Raw genomic sequence first — 23364 nt, 5'->3', positions numbered from 1 at the left:
CCAGTTTCCTCCTACACACCTAAGACATACTGGTAGATTAACTGGCTTCTGTCTAAATTGGTCCTAGCATGTGGACACATACACATAGATGGGTTACGTACTCTAATGCCAAATCCATTCACAGGAAAGAATAGAAATGCATTGTATGTGCAGGGCTCAGATTATCCTAAAGGAAAGGCTGTACAGTATTGAGCAGGGATGTAGAGTACAGATCTCAGAAATGGGGCTGTAGACAAGCATTTAACCACAGGGAATTCACCATTTGACATCCTTTAACCGCTTCCCGTCCGCCCTATAGCAGAAATACTGCTACAGGGTGGCACGGGTGCGCAAAATCACGTGATATAAAATATGTGCGCCCTACCCACGCCACCATTTGCGGACGTCAATCACCGGGCCCCAGCCAGTAATTACTCGCCGGTGCCTGGTGATTTCCAGCGATCACCGATGGGGAGGAGGACTGTTTTGTTTACTAACAGTCCTCCTGTCAGCTGGGGCACACTGCTCTGGAATGGCTGTGCACAGCACAGCCATCCAGAGCAGTGTGATTAAAGTGAAACACACGCACACCACCCCCTAGTAAAACACTCCCAGCACACAGTTAACCCTTTGATCGCCCCTCATGTTAACCCCTTCCTGCCCAGTGCCATTTGTACAGTGTCAGTGCTTTTTTTTTTTTTAGCATTGATCACTGTATTGGTGTCACTGGGGATGTCAGTGACACCAAGTCAGTTCCCCCCTGTGTCAGTATGTCCACCGCAGTCCTGCAATAAGTCGCTATTCACCGACATTACTAGTAAAAATGAAAAAAATCCCAGTATACATACCACCATTTTTTAAATGGTGCCATAATTCCTCCTATACAAGTTTTACTGACAGTGTGTGAGAGCTGACTGGAGGAAAGGGATACGTCCCCCTCCCCACACTGCACAGGAACAAAGGAACATGCAGAGCTGTGTTGTGAGTAGACAAGCTGTGTGCTAAGCTCTCTTCCCCCATCACCATTTTATCTTGGGTGTGGGGAAAACTTTTCAGAAGTGACACATGCCGATAACAGAAATGAAGCACCAGAAAGAAAATGACACTTGAAGCTCTGGAGAAAGGACACAAACACTGCAGATATATGTGCTTTGCTCCAATTTCATGACTGAGGTTTACAACCACTTTAACTGGCAATTACTTGCTCATGCAACACTGTACCCAAATTAAATGTATATCATTTTTTTTCACACAAATAGAGCTTTGTTTTGGCAGTGAACCAGCAAACACAAATGCTCCTGCGCTTGGGTATGGACTCGATGCAGGCTACAACCACATTAAGAATGTCCTGGAACATGCACACCTTGCTGCCCTCAAATAGACCGGGGGAATCCAAATATACTGAATGAGGAAAGAACAAACAGAGGGTGCAGAGGCCTAGTGCATTTCCATAAGAAATGTTTAATAAGAAATGAAATAGGTGTTGTACTCACAAACGACAATAAAGTCTCTGAGACTCTGAGGAAGAGGCAAGTCCTCGAAACGCGTCAGCCTATTGGATGTCTACACTCACTATTGCGGACTGTTACTCAGTACGGTGTTGACCCAGCTGTTCTTTTGATGTGCCTTGCCTTTATTGTCGTTTGTGAGTACAACACCTATTTCATTTCTTATTAAAAATTTTTATGTTAGGCCTGTGCGCCCTTTGTTTGTTCCTTCCTCATTTTGTTTTGGCAGTATTTGATCACCACCGGGTTTAATTTTTTTTATTACATGAAAAAAAAATTCCACTAAGTGTATAATAACTGGTTTGATCGTTATCACATCTACAAATGTCAGCATACATACACACATTAAAATTTTGCTGGTATGATGCTATACTGGTAATGGAGGTGATCAGTGATTTATAATGGAACAGTGATAGTTTGGCAGGCAATCTGGTGCCAACAGAACCTCGCGGGGAGGTACACTGACACTAATGCTATACAACACTGTACTAATGGCACTGGCTGGGAAGGGGTTAACAAAGGGGGTAATCAAAGTGTTAACTGTATGCCCAACAAGTGTAATATATGCTTTTACTTTGTAGGGAGATGAAACAGCCAGATCACTGATCTGTGTACAGAGCCCTGTGTGTTTGTAACAGGGCTCTGTGCTGTGATTGTCTACAGCCAATCAGGTCTCCGCTATAAATCATTGGGTGGGACCTGCTGACAAAATCCTTCTGTAGCCAGTGACAGCACAGATCAATGGGGGCACTCACACACATGCCCCTAATCTGGAACAGGCTGGATCACGTATAGATCCGTACATGATCCAGCCTGCCCATGCAGTAAATGTACTGTGGGTGGCAGGAACTGGTTAAAATACATGGTGCAGTTTGTAAAAAAAAAAAAAAATTTTTAGATGCAAATGCAATATTTATACGTCTTTTCTGTCACCTATCAAGGCTGGCTGAAAAATTCCCAATGTTTACATTCCCACTTCCTGGCTTATTTTTTTTTTTTCCCAAAAAACAAAGTTTATTGAAAACAAGATACAAATGATCACACGAAAATGTACAGATGAAGTGTACATAGGACATACAGCAAAGCATGTATCATACAAAGGCAAAAGAGGTCCAACGCAAAACCAACAGTGTGGATGAACTAGGCCACGACAGGGTTGTGCCTGTAATATTCAGGTATGCTTGTCAAGTGCTAAAAAGAAAGAGACGTTTGGCCTCCTACCATATTGTCTTGCGGTAAAAATCTGTAGGGGGGAGACGAGCAAATACGATGCCTAAGTAGAAGTCAATACTACAGAATACGATGATGGAATTGTGCGAATGTAGGAGTAATTGTCGTGGGAACCGCTGACGAATTGCGGGAGGTGATGCTGACCACCTACTCAATGTTCTATTGGAAAAATTGTCCGAAACGTTAGTAAGCATATGAAAAGAAAAGAAAAGAGAAGGCGAGAAAAAAGGGAAAGAAAGAGAAAGGGAAAGAAAGAGAGAGAGAGAAAAAAAAAAAAAAGGGGGGGGGGAAGGGAGGAAGGGAAGCAAATATGGAGGGTAAAATAAGAGAGGGGACAACCGTCAAAAATACCTTATCCTCAATACAAACAGTAACGGGAGTGGGTGGAATCTACGCTTTCATCGGCGTCGAAAGAATGCGCGTGGAACACAGGGGGGAGTATGATGGCACCCTCAGGTCAAATACTACTAAATAACACTATCGAGAAGTCCAAATCAGATTCAGACGGGCTGATCCATGAGGGATCGATACTCCGGGGTAGTCAGAAAATGGGTCCAACAGGCCCATACGTGAGAGAATTTCGTAGGAGTGTCGAGAGCAGTCGCAACCAGTTCTTCCATGTCCGCCGTTTTACCCACTCGGGTGAGCCATTCACGTATAGAGGGAGAATGAGTGGAGCCCCACAGAACCGGAATACAGAGTCTGGCTGCGTTGATCATGTGCATGGCTAATGATTTAAAGTACTGAGCCCTGGGAAGGGAAGAATGATGGAGGAGGAATTGAGCAGGAGAGAGAGCTAAGGGTAAGGTACTTATAGACACTACTAACCTATGGACCTCCTGCCAAAATGGTTGAAGAATCGGGCAAGACCACCAAATGTGAAGAAAGGACCCATCCGGGGTCCCGCATCTCCAGCAGCTGTTGGGGAAGGCGGGGTTAAAATGATGAATTCTTGAGGGAGTTCGGTACCATCTAGAGGCTATTTTGTAGCTGTTTTCTTGTGTCGAGACATTGAGGGAACATTTATGAGAGTATTGGAAGACCAGGTCCCAGTCTGAGTCCGACAGCTCAGCATTAAGATCTCTCTTCCAAGCCCGACATGCGGGGAGGGAGTCATAAGACCGGCTCTCCACTAGAAGTGGGTAGATCTCCGAGATCAGATGTTTCCGCGGTTCAGCCTTCGCGCATGCAGATTCAAATGGGGTAAGAGAGCGATGCCAGTTATGAGGGGGTTTATGAGAGAGCAGATAATGTCTGATCTGGAAATATACCCAGAAAGGGAATTCGCGAATACCCAGGCTTTCTTGCAATTCTCGGAGTGTTTTCACCTTGCCCTTGTGGAGAAAATGTTTCACTAAGATCTGTTCGTGTGGCCAGTGTTTCATTAAAAAGTCTTTATGCATTCCAGGGGGAAAGTCAGGGTTGAGGCGTATGGGGGTCAGGGGGTTGGGTGTGCCAGAAATGGCTGCAGATCTACAAGCCGAACGGAAAATTTTTAACGTAGGTCCCACCAAAGGATGGGTGAGAAGAACTTGTGGCGTGTGTTTCGGCGAAAGCCAAGGAATCGATGCCAGGGGGAAGGGCGAGCAAGCATTCTCTATAAATCAAAGAAAAAAGTGAGCGCTTAAATGGACAAGCAGCTGAAACACACAGGACAACCAAAAGAATTCCTCACATGAATATAAATATAAAGTGCAGCGCTATAATAAGGTAAATAGATAAATTGATGAATAAAATTAATAAGTACGTCAAAAAAAGGGGGGAAAAGCCCCAGGTCAAAAAAAGTCCCAGTAAAGATGACTTCAGGCGCCCATACACACTGACCAAAGGTGTATGCACTGTGGCAGAGATGGAGTTCAGGATGTAGTCAGGGAACAGAGGTAGATGCAATCCCCGGATTAGTGAAGATCCCCAGGCCAATGTAACACACGTTCCACAGGACAGCAAGGAAGCAGTCACAGCTCAACCAGAGAAAAACACCACTCCTTCACTTCACCTCAGCGGTATCTAGGAGGAGATACTCCCCACAGAAAGAAATGCCCATAGTAAGGTACAATAAATAACGTTTATTGAAATAAAACAGGATGCATCCAGAAATGATGAATAATGAACACACCGCTAGCTGCATGTGAAAGCTAGCAGTGAAGCAAAAACGGACTAACCGTCCTGTCAGATGTAATGGCCGCCGGAGCTCCCCAATGCTCCGACGGCGTGGCGTCAAGGCGTGCGCAGGTTCCTCCTTACGCGTTACGTGCCAAGCACATCCTCAGAGAAAAGAACCGGTGTACGCCGTGACGTGCAAGACGGAGCTAAATAGAACAAAAGACGCATGCGCGGTAGTCAGGCGCCATCTTGTCGTAGCTCTCAAGGTCTGTATGTCCATCCAAAATTACCGGAGAGACAGCAGACACTACAGCAGTTAAAACAGGTATACAATTAATACAGGTATACAATTAATAAAAGGGTCATATCTAGACGATAATGAATGATAGAACCAGAAAAGGGGAAAGATATAGTGTAACCAAGGGCAATATCATGATAATTCAGAAAACTAAGCTAGATCAAAAGGCAAAAAAATGCCATAGTCACGTAACAGTGTAATCATAGTTCCATAGGAACAAGGACACAGTCTGCATGCTCATACTAAAATGAACAGGAGAGCAAACGGCCATGCCTCAATTCAGGAATTTAAGCAGATCCCTCTAACAATAACAGAAGGATCATACATAAGGGATTATTTAAGGAAAAAATATATTTTAGAATGATCATGACTCGGGCCAGTGACTACATATACCACAACGGAAATTAAACATAGTATAGCAATAATCACGTAAAATGTAATAGGAACAAAAAATCAGGAAATAAAATTACATACAATAATGGAAAGTGACCACTGTAAATTCAGCTATTGTCTATAAAGCAGTTTACGTCAAGTTCGACATTAAGGCCCCGTGGGTATAAAGTATCAAGCTGACAAATGTACCTAGTCTCTAACTGCGAAACAGCTCGGGTTTTGTAAGTGCCCCTCCAATGTGGGACAACTGTGTCAATTCCAATGAATCTCAAAAGTGAGGGGTCTCTCCCATGATGACGTCTAAAATGTAATGAGAGAGAATGATCTTTGAAGCCCTTTCTAATATTATTTACGTGCTCTCTAAGCCGATCACGTAGCCTTCTCGTGGTGCGGCCTACATACTGCTTGGAGCAAGGGCATTCAAGCAAATAAACTACATGTTTAGTGTTACAGCATATAAATTTATCAATATCAAATGTGTTGTTGTTAGAACAGGACCGGAAAGTGGTAATTTTCCTTTTTCTATTACCATCTACTTTGCAAGCTATGCATTTATTGCACGGATAGAAACCTTTATAGTCAAAAAGAGCCAGGGGTTTAGCAGGAGGATTAATCACATTGGGAGATATAATATCTCTCAAAGTAGATGGCTTACGAAAAATAACCTCTGGTGAATAAGGTAAGATTTGGTTTAGGATGGGATCAGCCCTCAAGATTTGCCAATTCTTAATAAGGTAAGATTTGGTTTAGGATGGGATCAGCCCTCAAGATTTGCCTTATTCACCAGAGGTTATTTTTCGTAAGCCATCTACTTTGAGAGATATTATATCTCCCAATGTGATTAATCCTCCTGCTAAACCCCTGGCTCTTTTTGACTATAAAGGTTTCTATCCGTGCAATAAATGCATAGCTTGCAAAGTAGATGGTAATAGAAAAAGGAAAATTACCACTTTCCGGTCCTGTTCTAACAACAACACATTTGATATTGATAAATTTATATGCTGTAACACTAAACATGTAGTTTATTTGCTTGAATGCCCTTGCTCCAAGCAGTATGTAGGCCGCACCACGAGAAGGCTACGTGATCGGCTTAGAGAGCACATAAATAATATTAGAAAGGGCTTCAAAGATCATTCTCTCTCATTACATTTTAGACGTCATCATGGGAGAGACCCCTCACTTTTGAGATTCATTGGAATTGACACAGTTGTCCCACATTGGAGGGGCACTTACAAAACCCGAGCTGTTTCGCAGTTAGAGACTAGGTACATTTGTCAGCTTGATACTTTATACCCACGGGGCCTTAATGTCGAACTTGACGTAAACTGCTTTATAGACAATAGCTGAATTTACAGTGGTCACTTTCCATTATTGTATGTAATTTTATTTCCTGATTTTTTGTTCCTATTACATTTTACGTGATTATTGCTATACTATGTTTAATTTCCGTTGTGGTATATGTAGTCACTGGCCCGAGTCATGATCATTCTAAAATATATTTTTTCCTTAAATAATCCCTTATGTATGATCCTTCTGTTATTGTTAGAGGGATCTGCTTAAATTCCTGAATTGAGGCATGGCCGTTTGCTCTCCTGTTCATTTTAGTATGAGCATGCAGACTGTGTCCTTGTTCCTATGGAACTATGATTACACTGTTACGTGACTATGGCATTTTTTTGCCTTTTGATCTAGCTTAGTTTTCTGAATTATCATGATATTGCCCTTGGTTACACTATATCTTTCCCCTTTTCTGGTTCTATCATTCATTATCGTCTAGATATGACCCTTTTATTAATTGTATACCTGTATTAATTGTATACCTGTTTTAACTGCTGTAGTGTCTGCTGTCTCTCCGGTAATTTTGGATGGACATACAGACCTTGAGAGCTACGACAAGATGGCGCCTGACTACCGCGCATGCGCCTTTTGTTCTATTTAGCTCCGTCTTGCACGTCACGGCGTACACCGGTTCTTTTCTCTGAGGATGTGCTTGGCACGTAACGCGTAAGGAGGAACCTGCGCACGCCTTGACGCCACGCCGTCGGAGCATTGGGGAGCTCCGGCGGCCATTACATCTGACAGGACGGTTAGTCCGTTTTTGCTTCACTGCTAGCTTTCACATGCAGCTAGCGGTGTGTTCATTATTCATCATTTCTGGATGCATCCTGTTTTATTTCAATAAACGTTATTTATTGTACCTTACTATGGGCATTTCTTTCTGTGGGGAGTATCTCCTCCTAGATACCGCTGAGGTGAAGTGAAGGAGTGGTGTTTTTCTCTGGTTGAGCTGTGACTGCTTCCTTGCTGTCCTGTGGAACGTGTGTTACATTGGCCTGGGGATCTTCACTAATCCGGGGATTGCATCTACCTCTGTTCCCTGACTACATCCTGAACTCCATCTCTGCCACAGTGCATACACCTTTGGTCAGTGTGTATGGGCGCCTGAAGTCATCTTTACTGGGACTTTGTTTGACCTGGGGCTTTTCCCCCCTTTTTTTGACGTACTTATTAATTTTATTCATCAATTTATCTATTTACCTTATTATAGCGCTGCACTTTATATTTATAAGCATTCTCTATAGATATCCAGTCTTTAGAGGCAGTGTGAACGTGCCAATCAACTATCCGGGAAAGATGACACGCCCAATAGTAGCGGTAAAGATCAGGGAATCCTATACCCCCTTTAAGTTTAGAGAGGGTTAATTGGGAGTAGGCAATACGCGGGCGTTTGTGGCTCCAAAGGAACAGTGAACACAGTCTTTTGCAAGAAGCAAAGAAAGCAAGAGGTAAGTGAATTGGTAATGTTTGGAAGAGATACAGGAGACGGGGAAGTACATTCATTTTAATGATCGCTGCCCTTCCAAACCACGAGAAACAAGGACGGTGCCATTTATTGAGGTCTTCTTGCATAGAGCGAAGAGCGGGAAGAAAGTTTTTCACGTAAAGGTCATCAAGGCTGCTGGTGAGCTGGATACCAAGGTAAGTTAGGGAATCCCTTTCCCAGTGAAATGGGAATTGGGCCTCACAAGCAGAGACTAGCTCAGCAGACAAAGTAATGTTAAGGGCGGCAGATTTGGAAAAATTTATTTTAAAATTCGACAAATATCTGAAAAGGGCAAAGTCTTTCAGTAGGTTCGGAAGAGTGATGTGAAGGTCCGCCAGGAACAAAAGAATATCATCCGCATAAGCTGCAAGCTTATATTCCTTGTCTGTCACCGTGATTCCTTTAACATCAGGGTTTAAACGAATTTTCCGCAACAGGGGCTCAAGGGATAGGACAAACAAAAGTGGGGAGAGGGGGCATCCCTGACGTGTGCCGTTCCGTAAATGAAAGGAGTTTGACAGATGGCCGTTCACCCGGACCCGGGCAGAATAGAGGGCCATGATAAAGTTGAGCATCTTCTCACCCAAACCCAGTGCCACCAAAGACGCGTTCAAGTAATCCCAGGCAATCCTGTCAAAGGCCTTTTCTGCATCCAAGGAGAGGAAAAAACCCGGCGTGTTAGACCTGCGAAGCCAGTGATGGAGATTAAGGGCCTTGATAGTGTTGTCCCTTGCTTCTCTACCAGGGATAAATCCTGCTTGGTCCAAATCGACCAGGGAGGGAAGCGAGGGAAGAAGACGATTAGCAATGATCTTCGCGAATAGTTTGACATCCACGTTCAGCAAGGAAATGGGTCTATAATTGGAAACCTGGGTGTTGTCCTTCCCGTCTTTGGGGATAACTGTAATGTGAGCCTCCAACAGGTGGTTAGGCGGCCCTGAAGGTTGAGCGAGAGTGTTAAAAGCAGCAAGAAATGGAGTACCCAGTATATCTAAAAATGATTTATAATAGGCTACTGAAAAACCATCAGGGCCCGGGCTCTTCCCCGGTTTCATCTGTTTTACTGCAGATTGCAGTTCAAGTAGGGTGAGATCATTTTCCATAGCGTGTACCAGATCCTCGGAGAGGGCGGGTGAACCGTAGAGATGGAGAAATTCAGAGATCAAGGTAGTTCTAGATTTGTCCGAATGTATGGGGGGACGTTCCGGAGGGAGGTTGTACAAAGATTTATAGTAGCGTTCAAAATGGGCGGCAATATCGGGGTTAGATGTAGCCTCCATGCCATCAGAGCCTCTGATTTTCTGAACTGTCATACTAGCCCGTTTCTCCCGAAGAGCTCTAGCTAGAAATTTCCCGCTCTTATTTGCGAACTCATAATAGAGCTTATGTGTAAGAATGTATCTTTTTCTAACCACTTTACCCAGTTCCGTGAGAAGCTGTGTGCGTGCATGCGTGAGTTCCGAAAGGGTCGACGCAGCCAGAGTCCGTTTGTGTACTCTCTCCAAAGAGCGGATCCTATCTGAGAGGAGCTTCAGACGCTCCTGTTTGGCTTTCTTACGTCTCGTCGCAAGGGCTATGAGGCTACCCCGTATGACACACTTGTGGGCCTCCCATTGTGTGATGGGTGAGGTGTCTGACGAGCTGTTCAAGGAAAAATATTCAGCCATATTAGAGCGGAGCTCCTGAACAATAGCGACATCCGTAAGAAGGGAAGCATCCAAACGCCAGTATTTGGAGCGCGGATGCGAGATGGGGAACCGTAGCGTCATGGAGATGGGATGATGATCGGAAAGGACCATCGGTTCAATAGTAGCAGCATGGAGGAGAGGGAGATCTGGTTGCGACAAAAAAAAGTAATCTATCCTAGATTACTTATTGTGTGGTGGGGAAAAAAAAAGTATAATCTTTAACAGTGGGGTAAAGTGTACGCCAGGTGTCATGTAATTGTAGAAGCTGTAATTGTATATGTATTTGCCTGAGAGCCTTGTAGGGCAGAAAAGAACTTCCCGAGGAGGAGTCTAGCAGAGGGCTTAAAAGGGACATTCAGATCGCCTCCAAGTACCAGTAACCCTTCCTGGAAAGCAGCAAGGGCAGAGACGATTGAGCGCATGAAGGAGACCTGTTGAACATTGGGGGCATAGACATTGGCGAATGTGATAGGTCTGTTAGCGAATACTCCCTTTATAAACAGGTATCTACCCTCAGGATCCACCATGGAATCCGTTATATGAAACTGGAGGTGTCTGGCGAACAGTATTGCAACCCCCTTAGACTTAGCCAGGGGGTTGGCGGCGTGGAGGACCGTGGGGAAGTAGAAATTGTAAAGCTTTGGGATGGAGTCTTGGCGAAGATGCGTTTCTTGTAAAAAGACCACATCCGCTTTCTGTTTGTGTACGTAAGAGAGGAGCATGGAACGCTTTTCGGGTATGTTCAAACCTTTGACATTGAGTGAAAGGAGTTTCAGAGACAGTTGTCCCGTCTGTGAAGCGGAAGAAAGCATGGCTGTTGGAAGGCGGAGCCTGTGTCCGGGGCTTCGGTATGCCGAGGATCCGGGGATAGGAAAAGGAGGGGGGAAGGGAAAAAAAAAAAAAAAGGGGGGGGAATATAGATAGTATACGGCTAGAGGAACAGACCCGCTGTTCCACGTGAGAGAAAGAAAACAGGAAAAGGGGAAAGGGTCGGGGAAAAAGAAGAGGAGCAGAAAGAAAGAAGAGAAGCTCAGAAAAAAGATACGGATAGAAGCCGAATGAAAAGGATCAGTGGAAGCTCGCCGAGCTCACTGTGTGGGGAACGAGGTCGGCGTGAAACCAGGAAGTGCGCATCCGCCGGCCGGTAGCCCCCTATGAGAAATTATAAAACAAAAAGGCAAGAACAAGGGGGGCGGGGTTCGAGAGATGTAAGTGGTGTCAGAAGTCCGCAGGGGTGGGGCATATAAAGGTTTGGGTACCGGTCTTCCATGGGAGATGAAGTGGTATGTGACATGCAGAGGAAGAAGACCTGGGCAACTTTAGTAGGAGTATCACACGTGAAATGTTGCCGAGCGAGGGGTCTAGCTATGCTTAGTATTAAATAAGTGTAAGGCACTGACAGAGTGACCGCATTGGGAAGAGCAGCCTACACCAAGGTGGGCGCGAGATAGTAAAGGGGCACCTCACTGAACGGAGAATATCGGAAGACCCCTGCACATATTACAGGCAAACCACATCACAAGGCACAAACATAACAAGTCAACAATATCAAAACATGAATGAGCATGACAAAATCAGATAAAACATCAATAAGCCCCTATGCAACCGTTACTAATGAGTCCATTAAGATCAAGGCCCCTCATCATCCCACAAATATATGAGTATCAAGGGGACTAAATAAGACATAGAAAACCCTCCTCCCCCTACCCCCCCCCCCCCACAAGGATAGTAGCTAGCGTCCCCAGGGAAACAAAGGGTACGAGCATCACCTCTCTCGGAATAGGGTAGGACTGGGGAGGAGGAGGAGGAGGAGGGAAGTGAGCATGGGAGTGATCAAAGGCACGCAGGCCCTCAGGTATGCCATTTCGGCCAAGTCAAAGCCGGGTTGAAGAGAATGACATGGTGCCATTCTGAAATGTCTAGCTAGTAGCGGGAAGAGGTGATGCTCGTCCACACAATCAGATTCCACTGACTAAAAGAACATTTACACTCCCCGAAAAAAAAAGCAGTTATCCGTCCCCGCAAACAATAACCATCTCCCCCCAAACCACCCCCCGGTCGAAATTTAGAGACACTAACATATTCACGCAGAAATTATACATTACAAATTGAGCAGGGATCACTTCCATAGGATCGGGAAGGCCAAGCGTTCCAATGTCCACGGAGAGGATGTGGGGGGCGAACAATCCATCACCGAACAGCCCCAAGCGAACAGCAGGACGTCCGCAAAGATGTGAGGGCGAAGTTCAGAGCTTGCCAGTAAGACGATGTCGGAGGATGTTCATCACCCAGGATGCCTCCAGATGGTAATAGGAAATAGAAGGCTAGGAGAAGGCACCAATCGATAACCAACTGGAGGCGGAGGACTCGCTGTGGAGTGCGGAGAATTAGGTGACGATTAGTAAGGCAGAGCCTAAAAACTGATCCCCCTTGTATGAGGACGAGACAGCTAGAATGGGGCCAACTCCCAACCCCTTGTAAGGCATGAAGGAGCTGTGGAGACCCACTATTTGCGCATAGGACAGTGACAGAGTTCTATGAATCACAGGCTGCAGTCTTGACGGATAAATAGTAAAGGTGGTAAAGTAGTCCGACGAGCATTGATCAGAGAGCGCAAGTGCGCAACTAGAACATATGGGGCGGGTGGACGAAAAAAGGTGGGCAGTAACAGTAGAACGTGCACAGCAGGGTATGCATCAAAGTAGCAATGTTAAGGGAAGAACAGGGACCATTAGGTTTCGCGTCTTGGCCTCCTGTGTGCTGGCGAGGCCGTCGGACTGAAGGTAGTCGTGGCGTCCCCCATGAGGGGTCTCGGAGGGGTCGATGGGGCCATCCGCCCTCTACGAGAAGACTGACCGCGCCAATCCATAGCACTATCCTCGGCTACCAAATCCTGGGATAGCGGCAATCTCATGGAGCTGAACCAATCAGGCAGGTCAATCAGCGGGATGTCTATGGAGGCACAGAAAGAGGGCAGTTCTTCAGGGGTGCACAGGTTGTAAGAACGACCACTAACTTGTACAGAGAGACAGAAGGGGAACCTCCATCTGTACGGAATGTTACGCGATCGGAGCATGTCCAGAAGAGGGCGTAAAGCGCGCCGTTGGCGTAGGGTGGTGCTGGATAAGTCCTGAAACAGTTGTATTTCTGTCCCCTCATATAAAAGGCGCCCTCTGTCTCTAGCACAGCGGAGGACATCTTCTTTGAGCGGGAAACTGACTAGGCAGCAAACAATATCCCTGGGTGGGTCTGCATCTCCCCTCCTGGGGCGGATCGCTCTGTGCACACGTTCGATGTCAATCCGGGTTGCTTGCGGGCGACCAAGGAGGTTATTGAATATGGCCATTGCTGCCTTGGGAATATCGGTATTTTCTACTGATTCTGGGAGACCGCAGATTCTGATGTTACGCCTGCGGCCACGGTTATCTAAATCCTCAATATGCCTGTTGAACTCTCTGATAGTTGACGCGTGTATCGTTGACCGATGTTGTAAATCAAGAATTGCGGAACCATTTTGCCTGGATGCGGATTCCACGTGATCCAATCGTGAACCCATGGCCCTTAAATCATTATGCAGATCCCCCAATGCAGCAGTGAGTGTGGCTGTCAGGGTGGCCTTAATGTCAGCAGCCACAGCCTGAAGATCCCTCAGGGACAGAGATTGTGAGGCAGAGGGGACATCATGCTGAGGCACTGTATCTGTGGCTGCCTGCATGTCAGAGCAGGAACGGTTAACAGTATTAGCAGCCGTAGAGAGGAGGAGGGGGGCGGAGGGGGATGCAGCAGGAGAAGGAGATGGCTGCGGCCCCTCCCTTTGCTGTTGGGAGCGGAAGAGCTCCTTTATGTGTCTCCCCTGCACACCCTGGCCCCGTGGGGAGCACGATCGGGTACCGGATGAGGTCCGGTCAGTCTTCCCCATGATGTGACAGCTCCCTCTCACCCCGCTCCGTCGTGCGGCGATATAGAGGGATCCGGCCGGCGGGAGCTCCCTCTCTATGCGGCCATCTTCCAGCCGCGGCAGACCACGCCCCCCCTTCCTGGCTTATTTTAACCACTTGCCCTCCTGAGGATTTACCCCCCTTAATGACCAGGCCTCTTTTTGCTATTCGGCGCTGCACTAATTCAACTGATAATTGTCCAGTCATGCAATGCTGTACCCAAATGGAATTTACGTCCTTTTTCCCCCACACAAAAATAGAGCTTTCTTTCGGTGGAAATTGATCACCTGTGCACTTATCTTTTGTGGTATAAACAAAAAAAAAAAAAAAAAAGTTTTTACTCTTGTCTATAAAAAATATATAGTAAACTCAAAGTTAGTCATAAATTTAGTCCAAAATGTATTCTGCTACATGCTTTTGGTAAAAAAATCCCAATAAGTGTATTGATTGCTTTGTTTGAAAGTTAAAGCGTCTACAAACTATGGTATAGATACTGCAATTTATGCCATTTTTTCCTATACAGTGCTGCACTAGTTTAACTGACAATTGTGCAGTCATGCAATATTGTACATAAAATTTATGTTCTTTTTTTCACACAAATAGAGCTTTCTTTTGGTGGTATTTGATCAGCTCTGTGTGTTTTTTTTTTTTTTTCCACTATAAAAGAAAAAAAAAAAAAAAGAAAAAATTTTTTTTTTTAAAAAACTATTTTCTCCTCATGTCTGTCATAAAAAAATATCCAAAAACTCAAATTTCAGCATATATTTAGGCCAAAATGTATTGTATGTCTTTGGTAAAAAAAAAAAATCCCAATAACAGTATATATATTGGTTTGTGTGAAAGTTATAGCATCTACAAACTATGGTATAGATAATGGAATTTACATAGCTTTTACTATCTGACTGCCCATCACATTTCTTGAGGTGCTAAAATACCAGGATAGTACAAACACCCCCAAATGACCCCTTTAGGGGCAGCACAGTGGCTAAATGGTTAGCACTTCCACCTGGCAGTACTAGCATCGTTGGTTCGAATCCCAGCCACAGCACCACCTGCATGGAGTTTGCATGTTCTCCCTGTGCCTGCGTGGGTTTCCTCTGGGTACTCTGGTTTTCTCCCACACTCTAAAGACATGCTGGTAGGTGAATTGGCTCCTGTCTAAATTGGCCCTAGTATGTGTATGTATGAATGTGAGTTAGGGACCTTAGATTGTACACCCCTTGAGGGTTAGGGACTGAAGTGAATGTACAAAATATATATATATGTAAAGCGCTGTGTAAATTGACGGCGCTATATACGTACCTGAAATAAATAAAATAAATAAAAGTAGATATCCTAAGCTATCTGCTGAGAGGCATATTGAGTCCACATACAATGGTCTGAAATCCAATGACCACTTTGAAAGCCTGAAGGCGCTTAACTTCCTTATTTCACTTCCTACCAATCACAGTTTCGGAGGCCCTGGAATGCCCCCACTCATGGAATGCCATGGGTATATGTGGATATATGGATATGTGGAATTAGTCCCCAAAATATATTCTGCTAATTCTCCTGAGTATGGGGGTACCACATGAGAGACTTTTTGGCAGTCTAGCAAAGTACAGGACCCCAAAATCCAATAAGCACCTTCAGGGTTTTAAAGGGCTTTTTTTTCCCTCATTACACTTCCTAACTACCTATTACAGTTTCGGAGGCCCTGAAATGCCAGGATAGCACCAAACACCCCCCAAATAACCCCTTTTTGGAAAGTAGACACCCCAAGGAATTTGATAAGGGGCATGGTGAGTGTTTTGCAGATCTTGTTTGTTGCTGCACATTTTTGGAAAATGAAGAAAGAAAACAAAAACATGTTTTTTTCTTCTCTTTTTTTATATTTCAAAAGTTTGTGAGAAAAAATTAAATCTGCAAAATACTCACTATGCCTCTTTTTAAATTCCTTTTTGGAAAGTAGACACCCCAAGGAATTTAAAAAGAGGCATGGTAAGTATTTTGCAGATCTAACTTTTCTCACAAAGTTTTGAAATATAAAAAAAGAAAAAAAAAAAACAAAAAACTTTGTTTTGTTTCTTCATTTTCCAAAAACGTCCAGCATTAAACAAGATCTGAAAAACACTCACCATGCCCCTTATCAAATTCCTTGGGGTGTCTACTTTCCAAAAAGGGGTCATTTGTGGGGGATTGGTGCTATCCCGGCATTTCAGGGCCTCCGAAACGGTAATAGGTAGCTAGGAAGCGTAATGAGGGCGGAGGAAAACTGGTTAAATTTGTCTTTCAAATGCTATATTAACTGATAATACACATTTAATACAGTTATTATACATTTGCATTCCCATTCCTATGGCCCATGTCACACTAACAATCCACTTGCTAGCCAGAAGTTGCAACAGGATCACTTGAATTGGAGAGAAGGCAGGCACATACCTGCTTTTTAGATGTAGCTCCCTCACTGGCTTTGGCAGTGAGGTGTCCCTCTCTCGCTTCTAAAAACACTACAGAAACAATTGAGTACTGTCCGTGATACTTTTTTTATTTGCACTAACATACAATTTTGAGGACAAGCTTTCGGGGTATGTCCCCTTCTTCAAGGTCTAAGCAGTACTATTAAAAATCACAAAGTTTAAGCAGAATGTTAGAATGGATTGAGAGAAAAAAAAAAAAAAGAAAAAAAAAAAAGGGCTACAGATAAGATACATCAAAAGTGAGGGGGGGAGGGGGGATACAACACTCACACAGAGGGGGTCAAGTTTTAGCTAATAGATAGTCATAAAGCTGTCGGATAATGGTTGAGGAATCCCATGTCCAAATTAAGACCGTTATCTTTAGTGTCAAATAGAATTTGGACATGGGATTCCTCAACCATTATCCGACAGCTTTATGACTATCTATTAGCTAAAACTTGACCCCCTCTGTGTGAGTGTTGTATCCCCCTCCCCCCCTCACTTTTGATGTATCTTATCTGTAGCCCTTTTTTTTTTTTTTTTTTTTCTTTTTTTTTTTTTCTCTCAATCCATTCTAACATTCTGCTTAAACTTTGTGATTTTTAATAGTACTGCTTAGACCTTGAAGAAGGGGACATACCCCGAAAGCTTGTCCTCAAAATTGTATGTTAGTGCAAATAAAAAAAGTATCACGGACAGTACTCAATTGTTTCTGTCGCAAATGCACTAATACGGCTACAATCACCTCAAGCAAAAACACTACAAAAATTAAAATAGCCAGCAAGAGTGTGTAACACAGGCAAGTTGGTGAGATTTTCATGCTCCGCTTGGTCCCCCTAAAATAGTCTGTTGCTGGCATTTTCTCACCAGTGGCAAGGCCGCCAGTGTGACATGGTTCTTCGGGGCCCTACAAAGCTATCCTACTTCTGGCAAGCTCTCACCAGTAACAGTATCATTAATGTGACATGGCCCTTAGGCAAAAAGGCGACACCAAGTTTAAGGTATCTAGGAGATCAGTCCAACTCTTCGTAGCATACAGAAATTTTTAGTTCCTGTAAAACTGGCAACAGAAGAAATACTCATTAAACTGAAAGAGATAAGATCTCACACATAAGCAACAACAAAACAGACTTAATATTACTGTAGTTACCTGCTCTGATTTTTACAGCTTGTGGCGTAAGACGTCTGTTAATGTTATCAATTAGGACTCTTCTTTCCTCTTCTATTAAATCTAGTCCATCCAGAACTGATGGATCTCTACAGAAATAATGCATGCCATTTTAGAATCAAAGCTTCTTTCAGAAAGTTCATTAAAATGCAAAGTTTTAAATTGTAATAAAAACTAAGTCAGGATTACTAGATTCCAAAATATTGTGCTTACGAGACTGCATGTTTGAAGGCATCATAGGCGCCATATCCTGGCCTCTTGTATTTTTCATCAAATACCCAGGCGGTTCTTTGATATAAACTTTCTAGCTGTTCATCCTTTGTGTATTCCAAAACTTCAGCTACATGACGCAGAATACTGTAAACCTGTAGTAACATTAAAAAACAAACAGTAAATGCATGAGCTGCCAGATGCCCACACCTAAAACCCTTGAATGTTCTGCACTGTGGCATCATTAAGAGAAGAATTTTGACTTGCCTGTAAATTTCATGTATTGGAGTACAGTAAAGTACAGAACACAGGCAGTACTCTGGGCGTACCCAAGTAACCCTAACCCATCCTGTAATACTTTTTTTTTTTTGCAGGGTAACAGGAACAGAGGGGAGGTCGGCCTATGTCCTGTAATGCATTCCAAGATATGGAATTCACAGTTAAGTCAAAATTCCTATGACAGAAGTGACCAGAGCTCTCAAAACAACAAGTTCAATATTGTCTCTGTATAACCAAAGATTAGACATCATACATCTGTCAACTTCCTATGAATCCAATCTTCCTATACTGTGTTCTTAAAAAAAAAAAGAAAAAAAAAAAAAAATAAAAATAAAAATTATAGTGTAGTATGCTCAATACACCCTGCTTCAAATACTGTCCAATGTGCTCACATTTATAATAAAGAACCATACATGTATTTTTTCACAAGTGTTCCTCTTTATCTGCCCTTCATATACCGTATTTTTCGCTTCATAAGACGCACTTTTTTCCCCCCAAAAAATGGGGGGAAATGTCAGTGCGTCTTATGGAGCGAATATAAAGCAGCCGGTCCGGTATTTCTGCCACCATGTCAGAATATCAGTCAGGCTGCTCAGCTCTTCTCTCCTGCAGGACCTTACCTGTTCCTCGCTCCAGCCCTGTAGTCCTCTCGCGCCGGGACACATGAAAGGTCCCAGAAGGCGCTGGGCCATTCACTAAGCGCAGCGCTTCTCCTGCATGCGCAGTCGGCTGTTACAGAAGCCGGCGCAGGAAGAAGAGGGAAGGATAACTCCGCGGAAATGGGAGCGGGTACCTGTCAAATTCAGGTACCCACTCCACCTCCCTCCCCAAAGGTCCGCAGTCTCTGGTCCATCCCCTGTACCGTGTCCGCAGTCTCTGGTCCATCCCCTGTACCGTGTCCGCAGTCTCTGGTCCATCCCCTGTACCGTGTCCGCAGTCTCTGGTCCATCCCCTGTACCGTGTCCGCAGTCTCTGGTCCATCCCCTGTACCGTGTCCGCAGTCTCTGGTCCATCCCCTGTACCGTGTCCGCAGTCTCTGGTCCATCCCCTGTACCGTGTCCGCAGTCTCTGGTCCATCCCCTGTACCGTGTCTGCAGTCCATTGGTTCAGAATATTTTTTTTCTTGCTTTCTGCCTCTAAAATCTAGGTGAGTCTTATGGAGCGCAAAATACGGTATTTGGTGTATATCCAATCAATTATTCTCAGATTCACTTCAGCTCTGTGTCCCTTGTGTCTGGTACTTTAGTGGTAGTCTCACATAAAGAACCACACCATTTCACCCAAAATACCAATGTAGTGCAATACTGTTTTCTAAAAAATCTCTCCCAGATAGAAAGCCACTCCCATTATATATTAACTGTGCATTTCCATTAATACCCATAGAAGGATCCACCAAGTGTATCACATCGCCAAAGACACTCCAAGCTCTTTACCGAACTTCCAATAAACTGATTTTAAATAAACCATTCCACCTTCTTCCTGCTCTTTATTAGTGCGATTTGTACGAATGGTCCCAAAGAATCTGAGAATAATTGATTGTATATACACCAAGTATATGAAGGGTTAGGGTAGATAAAGGAGAACATGGTGAACAAATACACATATGGTGTATTAATATGTGAGCACATTGGACAGTATTTGAAGCAGGGTGTATTGAGCATACTGCACTATATTTTATTTTATTTTTAAGATCACTGCATAGGAACATTGGATTCATAGGAAGCTGACAGATGTATGACGTCTGATCTTCAGTTATACAGAGACAATATTGAACTTATTATTTTGAGAACGCTGGTCACTTCTATCATTACCATTTCTTTCTGTAAGGAGAACGGATTGACTCCAGCTGCTAAGGGAAAAAGAAAAAAAAGGAGGAAGGAGGAGGACGTTCCAGCGCGCTGTTTAAAAATATTTAAAGTCAAAATTCCTGTTCTCTTTATCATACAGTACCCAGGGAAGTCTCCAAGCAACGATTAGGAAGGGTGGGCAACAAGACAGAGAACTGTGCCATCAGGCCCAACAACAACAATGGTTTCCTCTTGCTGTTTTTTGGGGAGCAGTTGAGGCAGAATTCTCACTGGAGGAAAGGCATGTAGTAACTGGAATGGGGTCCAGGGAATTATTAAGATAATATGTTGCTAGAGGATCCTACAAACAGAGGGAAACTTTTCGTACCTAAAGCCCAGAAGTGTCCATTTTTGGCGCTCCCCCTTTCTGACAGGGAGATCTGAAGATATCAGGATGAAGGCTCCATTCCCCTTGATCTAGGCAGTGACAGAGTTAATCTGCCTTCAAAATCTCCACGTCTGTGATGTGAACAGCAGAGATTGCTGGACAGTATTTTCCACCCATGTGATGATCAAGCTTCCTTCCATTAAGGCTGCTTGACTCATAGTACGCACTTAGTGACTGATATAGGTCACGGCCGTGGTGTTCCGATTCTACTCAAATTTGGGGGGACCTTGCACAAAAGATGGGCAGTCCAATGATTCAGAGCTAGGTTTATTACTCTGAGCTCCAGGATGTTTATAGGGAGTTTGGCTTACTTGGGTGACCATTATGCCGCGCCCCACTGTAAACTCCACTCTCCACCAATTGAGGTATGTAAGAGACAGACTAATTAGTGCAGTATGTTCTAAAAGTGTATGTATTAAAAAAAAAGTATTGCACTTACAATATATTGGTAGCAGAAAGTCATCAAAACATCACAGAGCTGCAGCAATCCTGATGCATGCCAAAAGAAAGTTTGGGAAGAAGGGCGCTCAGCGTGGTGACATCACATCAGGATCTACCCAACGTGTTTCGTCATACTAAGGGGGAAGCCGTCTGAGTCCTAGCAGCTTCCTGCTGCACTTTGTGAATGGTCCTGCAGCTTTCTGGGACCCGTGTCCACTGAATAGAGTTCAGCAACAACTCTCAAGGAGTAAAACAGATGAGATGGAGAAAATAATTTCAGGTTAACCCAATGGTCATAAGTCACCGAGTCTATTTGAAAATGAATGGGAAATGGCATTAAACTTAAATCGGGTTTATGCGAGGCTGAGGTAGAGAAATGTTCTAAAGGCTTCCTCTAACACTACAGATCCTTTTATTTCTCATCAGTTTTTAGCATCCTCTAAAGAAATTTCACTTTCCAACTCTGGCAATGATGGCGGGGGTGGAGAATGAGCTTGGAGAATACCTGGTCTGGAATGTGATGGCTATATTAAAGCCATTAGTTATCCAAGAAAGTCTGATATAGTTGCAGAAAAATCTGTCAGATAGCGTTACAATTGGATGCAGGATTAAATTGAGATTAGATGTGAAAAGGTGGTCACATCCGTCTAGCACCTAAAGTGCATTTAAATGTCAAGAGTTCAGGGAAAAAAAGGACACACTAGAGAAGCTCCTGATGTAATTTTTATCTCTAGGGGAACCCATGCTAAAAAAACAAAAACCCAATCATTGGTGGCCAGTGGGAAGAATGCCCCCTCCTTACAGTGGTGTCAAGAATGCCAGCTTTAGAAACAGATAAATAGGTGATCAATGGTGTTGCACTGGGAGCTCTTTCAAGTGCCATTTCCCTCAGAACTATGCAGGTATCCTCAAATCGAAAGCTTATCAACCACAGCTCAAGGAACGCATAGCATGAGGAACCCTAGGGTTGCACAGAACCCTGGTTGAGAATGGCTGCACTAGAGTGTCCAGGCCTGTCTGTGACTGCATGAAAGAAATATGAATAGTTGGATTCTGACAGAGAACCTGTCCAGCAGTGTTGGAGTATAAAAGATGCTTTGGCTGTGTAAGCAGAAAACATTGTGAAGACTGAAAATCAAGAAGTTGGAAATGTTGTTTCACCCACTATATTGGGCTGGATATAACTCACTGAATGGGAAGGTTTCTGACAATTTGCTTTTTTGGAACATAAAACTGGGCAAATCCCCCAAAATCAATTCCAGAAAAGTGAGCTGACTCTTAATTGCTAGTTGTTTGAAGCTGAACCACCAAAACCCAACAGCACTGCAGTTACCTTGCACTTACTTATACCAAAACCTAACTGCCTCTGGTGCTAATAACGAATTCAAGATAGCAATCGTCCCAAACATACATGTATTTCAGCATGTATGTATATGCAGGATCATGCATTTAGTGGATGTAAACTTACAGTTTTAGATTTGGTGAATTTATCTTCACATTTTAACGCTTCTTCTGGTGACACTCTTCTTTTGGACAAATCTATATATCCTGAAATTTCAAGCACATTATAAAACAAGGCAAATTTACGTCACTGAACCTGGGAAGAATATTACCGTTTTACAAGCATGACAGTTTTCATACCTAATACTGCTAACAATTTACAAGAACTGTAAGTAAAAGTTTATACTTTACAAACTTCATGGTGAGGTTAATGAGGAGCATCCCTAGTCACAACAGTAAATCATAAAAATGTATGTAATTGTTAGTTTGTTAAAATATAAAAAAGACAAAGTCCTCTGTAGAGTGTTTATTTTTTTATTTTTTTATTTTTTTGATGTCTGTGTCAATTTTGAGACACTTCCATTCACTTCCCGTTTTGAAAGAAACCCCCACCTAAAGCAGAACTCCAGCTAAAAACATGATACAAATGAAATAGTCCCTTTAAAAGACCATAAGAAAACCATATTTTGCTGCAATAGTCACTTTCAAGCCAGAGATTTCCCCTGGAGAACTTTTTTCTGTTGCCAGAAGTCCTCAGTCTGATGGCCAACAACATTCAATGCACTTTCTCTGAGCCCAGGTCATCCTGAACCCTCCTCAGCCTGTGACTAGAGAGTAAATGGAGAGCTCATGCCTCTCACTCTGCTTTCTCTTTCTATCATCATGATTCTTGTCAGCACATCAACCAAAGGGCTCTTTATGCTTCTGCTTCCTCTCATAGCTCAGCTGTGAAAAGCTGCAAGAGGTCAATACTAGATCAAATTCAGGTACTTACACTGCCTGCATTTAAAAAAAAAACATCTTGAAAGTCGTTGCATACCCTTACATATACCCAATAAAGTGACTGGCCTCAGGTGATAAACAGGAGATGAAACAAATCTTCCTAAATAAGTTGTACCTGTATCTACTTTTTTCCCCCCCCTCACAATCAGCCAAGAGTTTAGCATTAAATTGTTATTTAACTGGTGCTTTATCTATGACCATCTATACAAACGCACACACACAAACATTTAATAATGGGTGTACCCATGAGGATTTCCAGGACATTTTGGGGTTTTATAAAAAGCAGCACAGCAGGAGCTGCTCCTTTTCAGGCAATTGCCTTCTGACTAAAACCTGGTACAAAGTCAAT

The 23364-nt window shown here is 43.6% G+C and overlaps 1 protein-coding gene across 1 annotated transcript in view; it reads right to left on the bottom strand.

Annotated features, from left to right (window-relative positions):
• EIF2S1 (eukaryotic translation initiation factor 2 subunit alpha) overlaps positions 1-23364 on the bottom strand; it is a 44633-nt gene that overhangs the window by 5291 nt on the left and 15978 nt on the right. Inside the window, exons 3-5 of the mRNA XM_089681488.1 lie at positions 22201-22280; positions 17781-17932; positions 17550-17656 (exon numbers count right to left, since the gene is read on the bottom strand). Of these exons, the coding sequence (XP_089537614.1) occupies positions 17550-17656; positions 17781-17932; positions 22201-22280 (339 nt within the window). The remainder of the gene's footprint in view (positions 1-17549; positions 17657-17780; positions 17933-22200; positions 22281-23364) is intronic.

This window comes from Staurois parvus, unplaced genomic scaffold, assembly GCF_062004578.1.
Source record: "Staurois parvus isolate SC_StPar_1 unplaced genomic scaffold, SC_StPar_1.0 ptg000267l, whole genome shotgun sequence".
NCBI lineage: Eukaryota > Metazoa > Chordata > Amphibia > Anura > Ranidae > Staurois > Staurois parvus.
The sequence above is the reverse complement of the archived record's forward strand: the minus strand, read 5'-3'. Positions and strand labels throughout refer to the sequence as shown.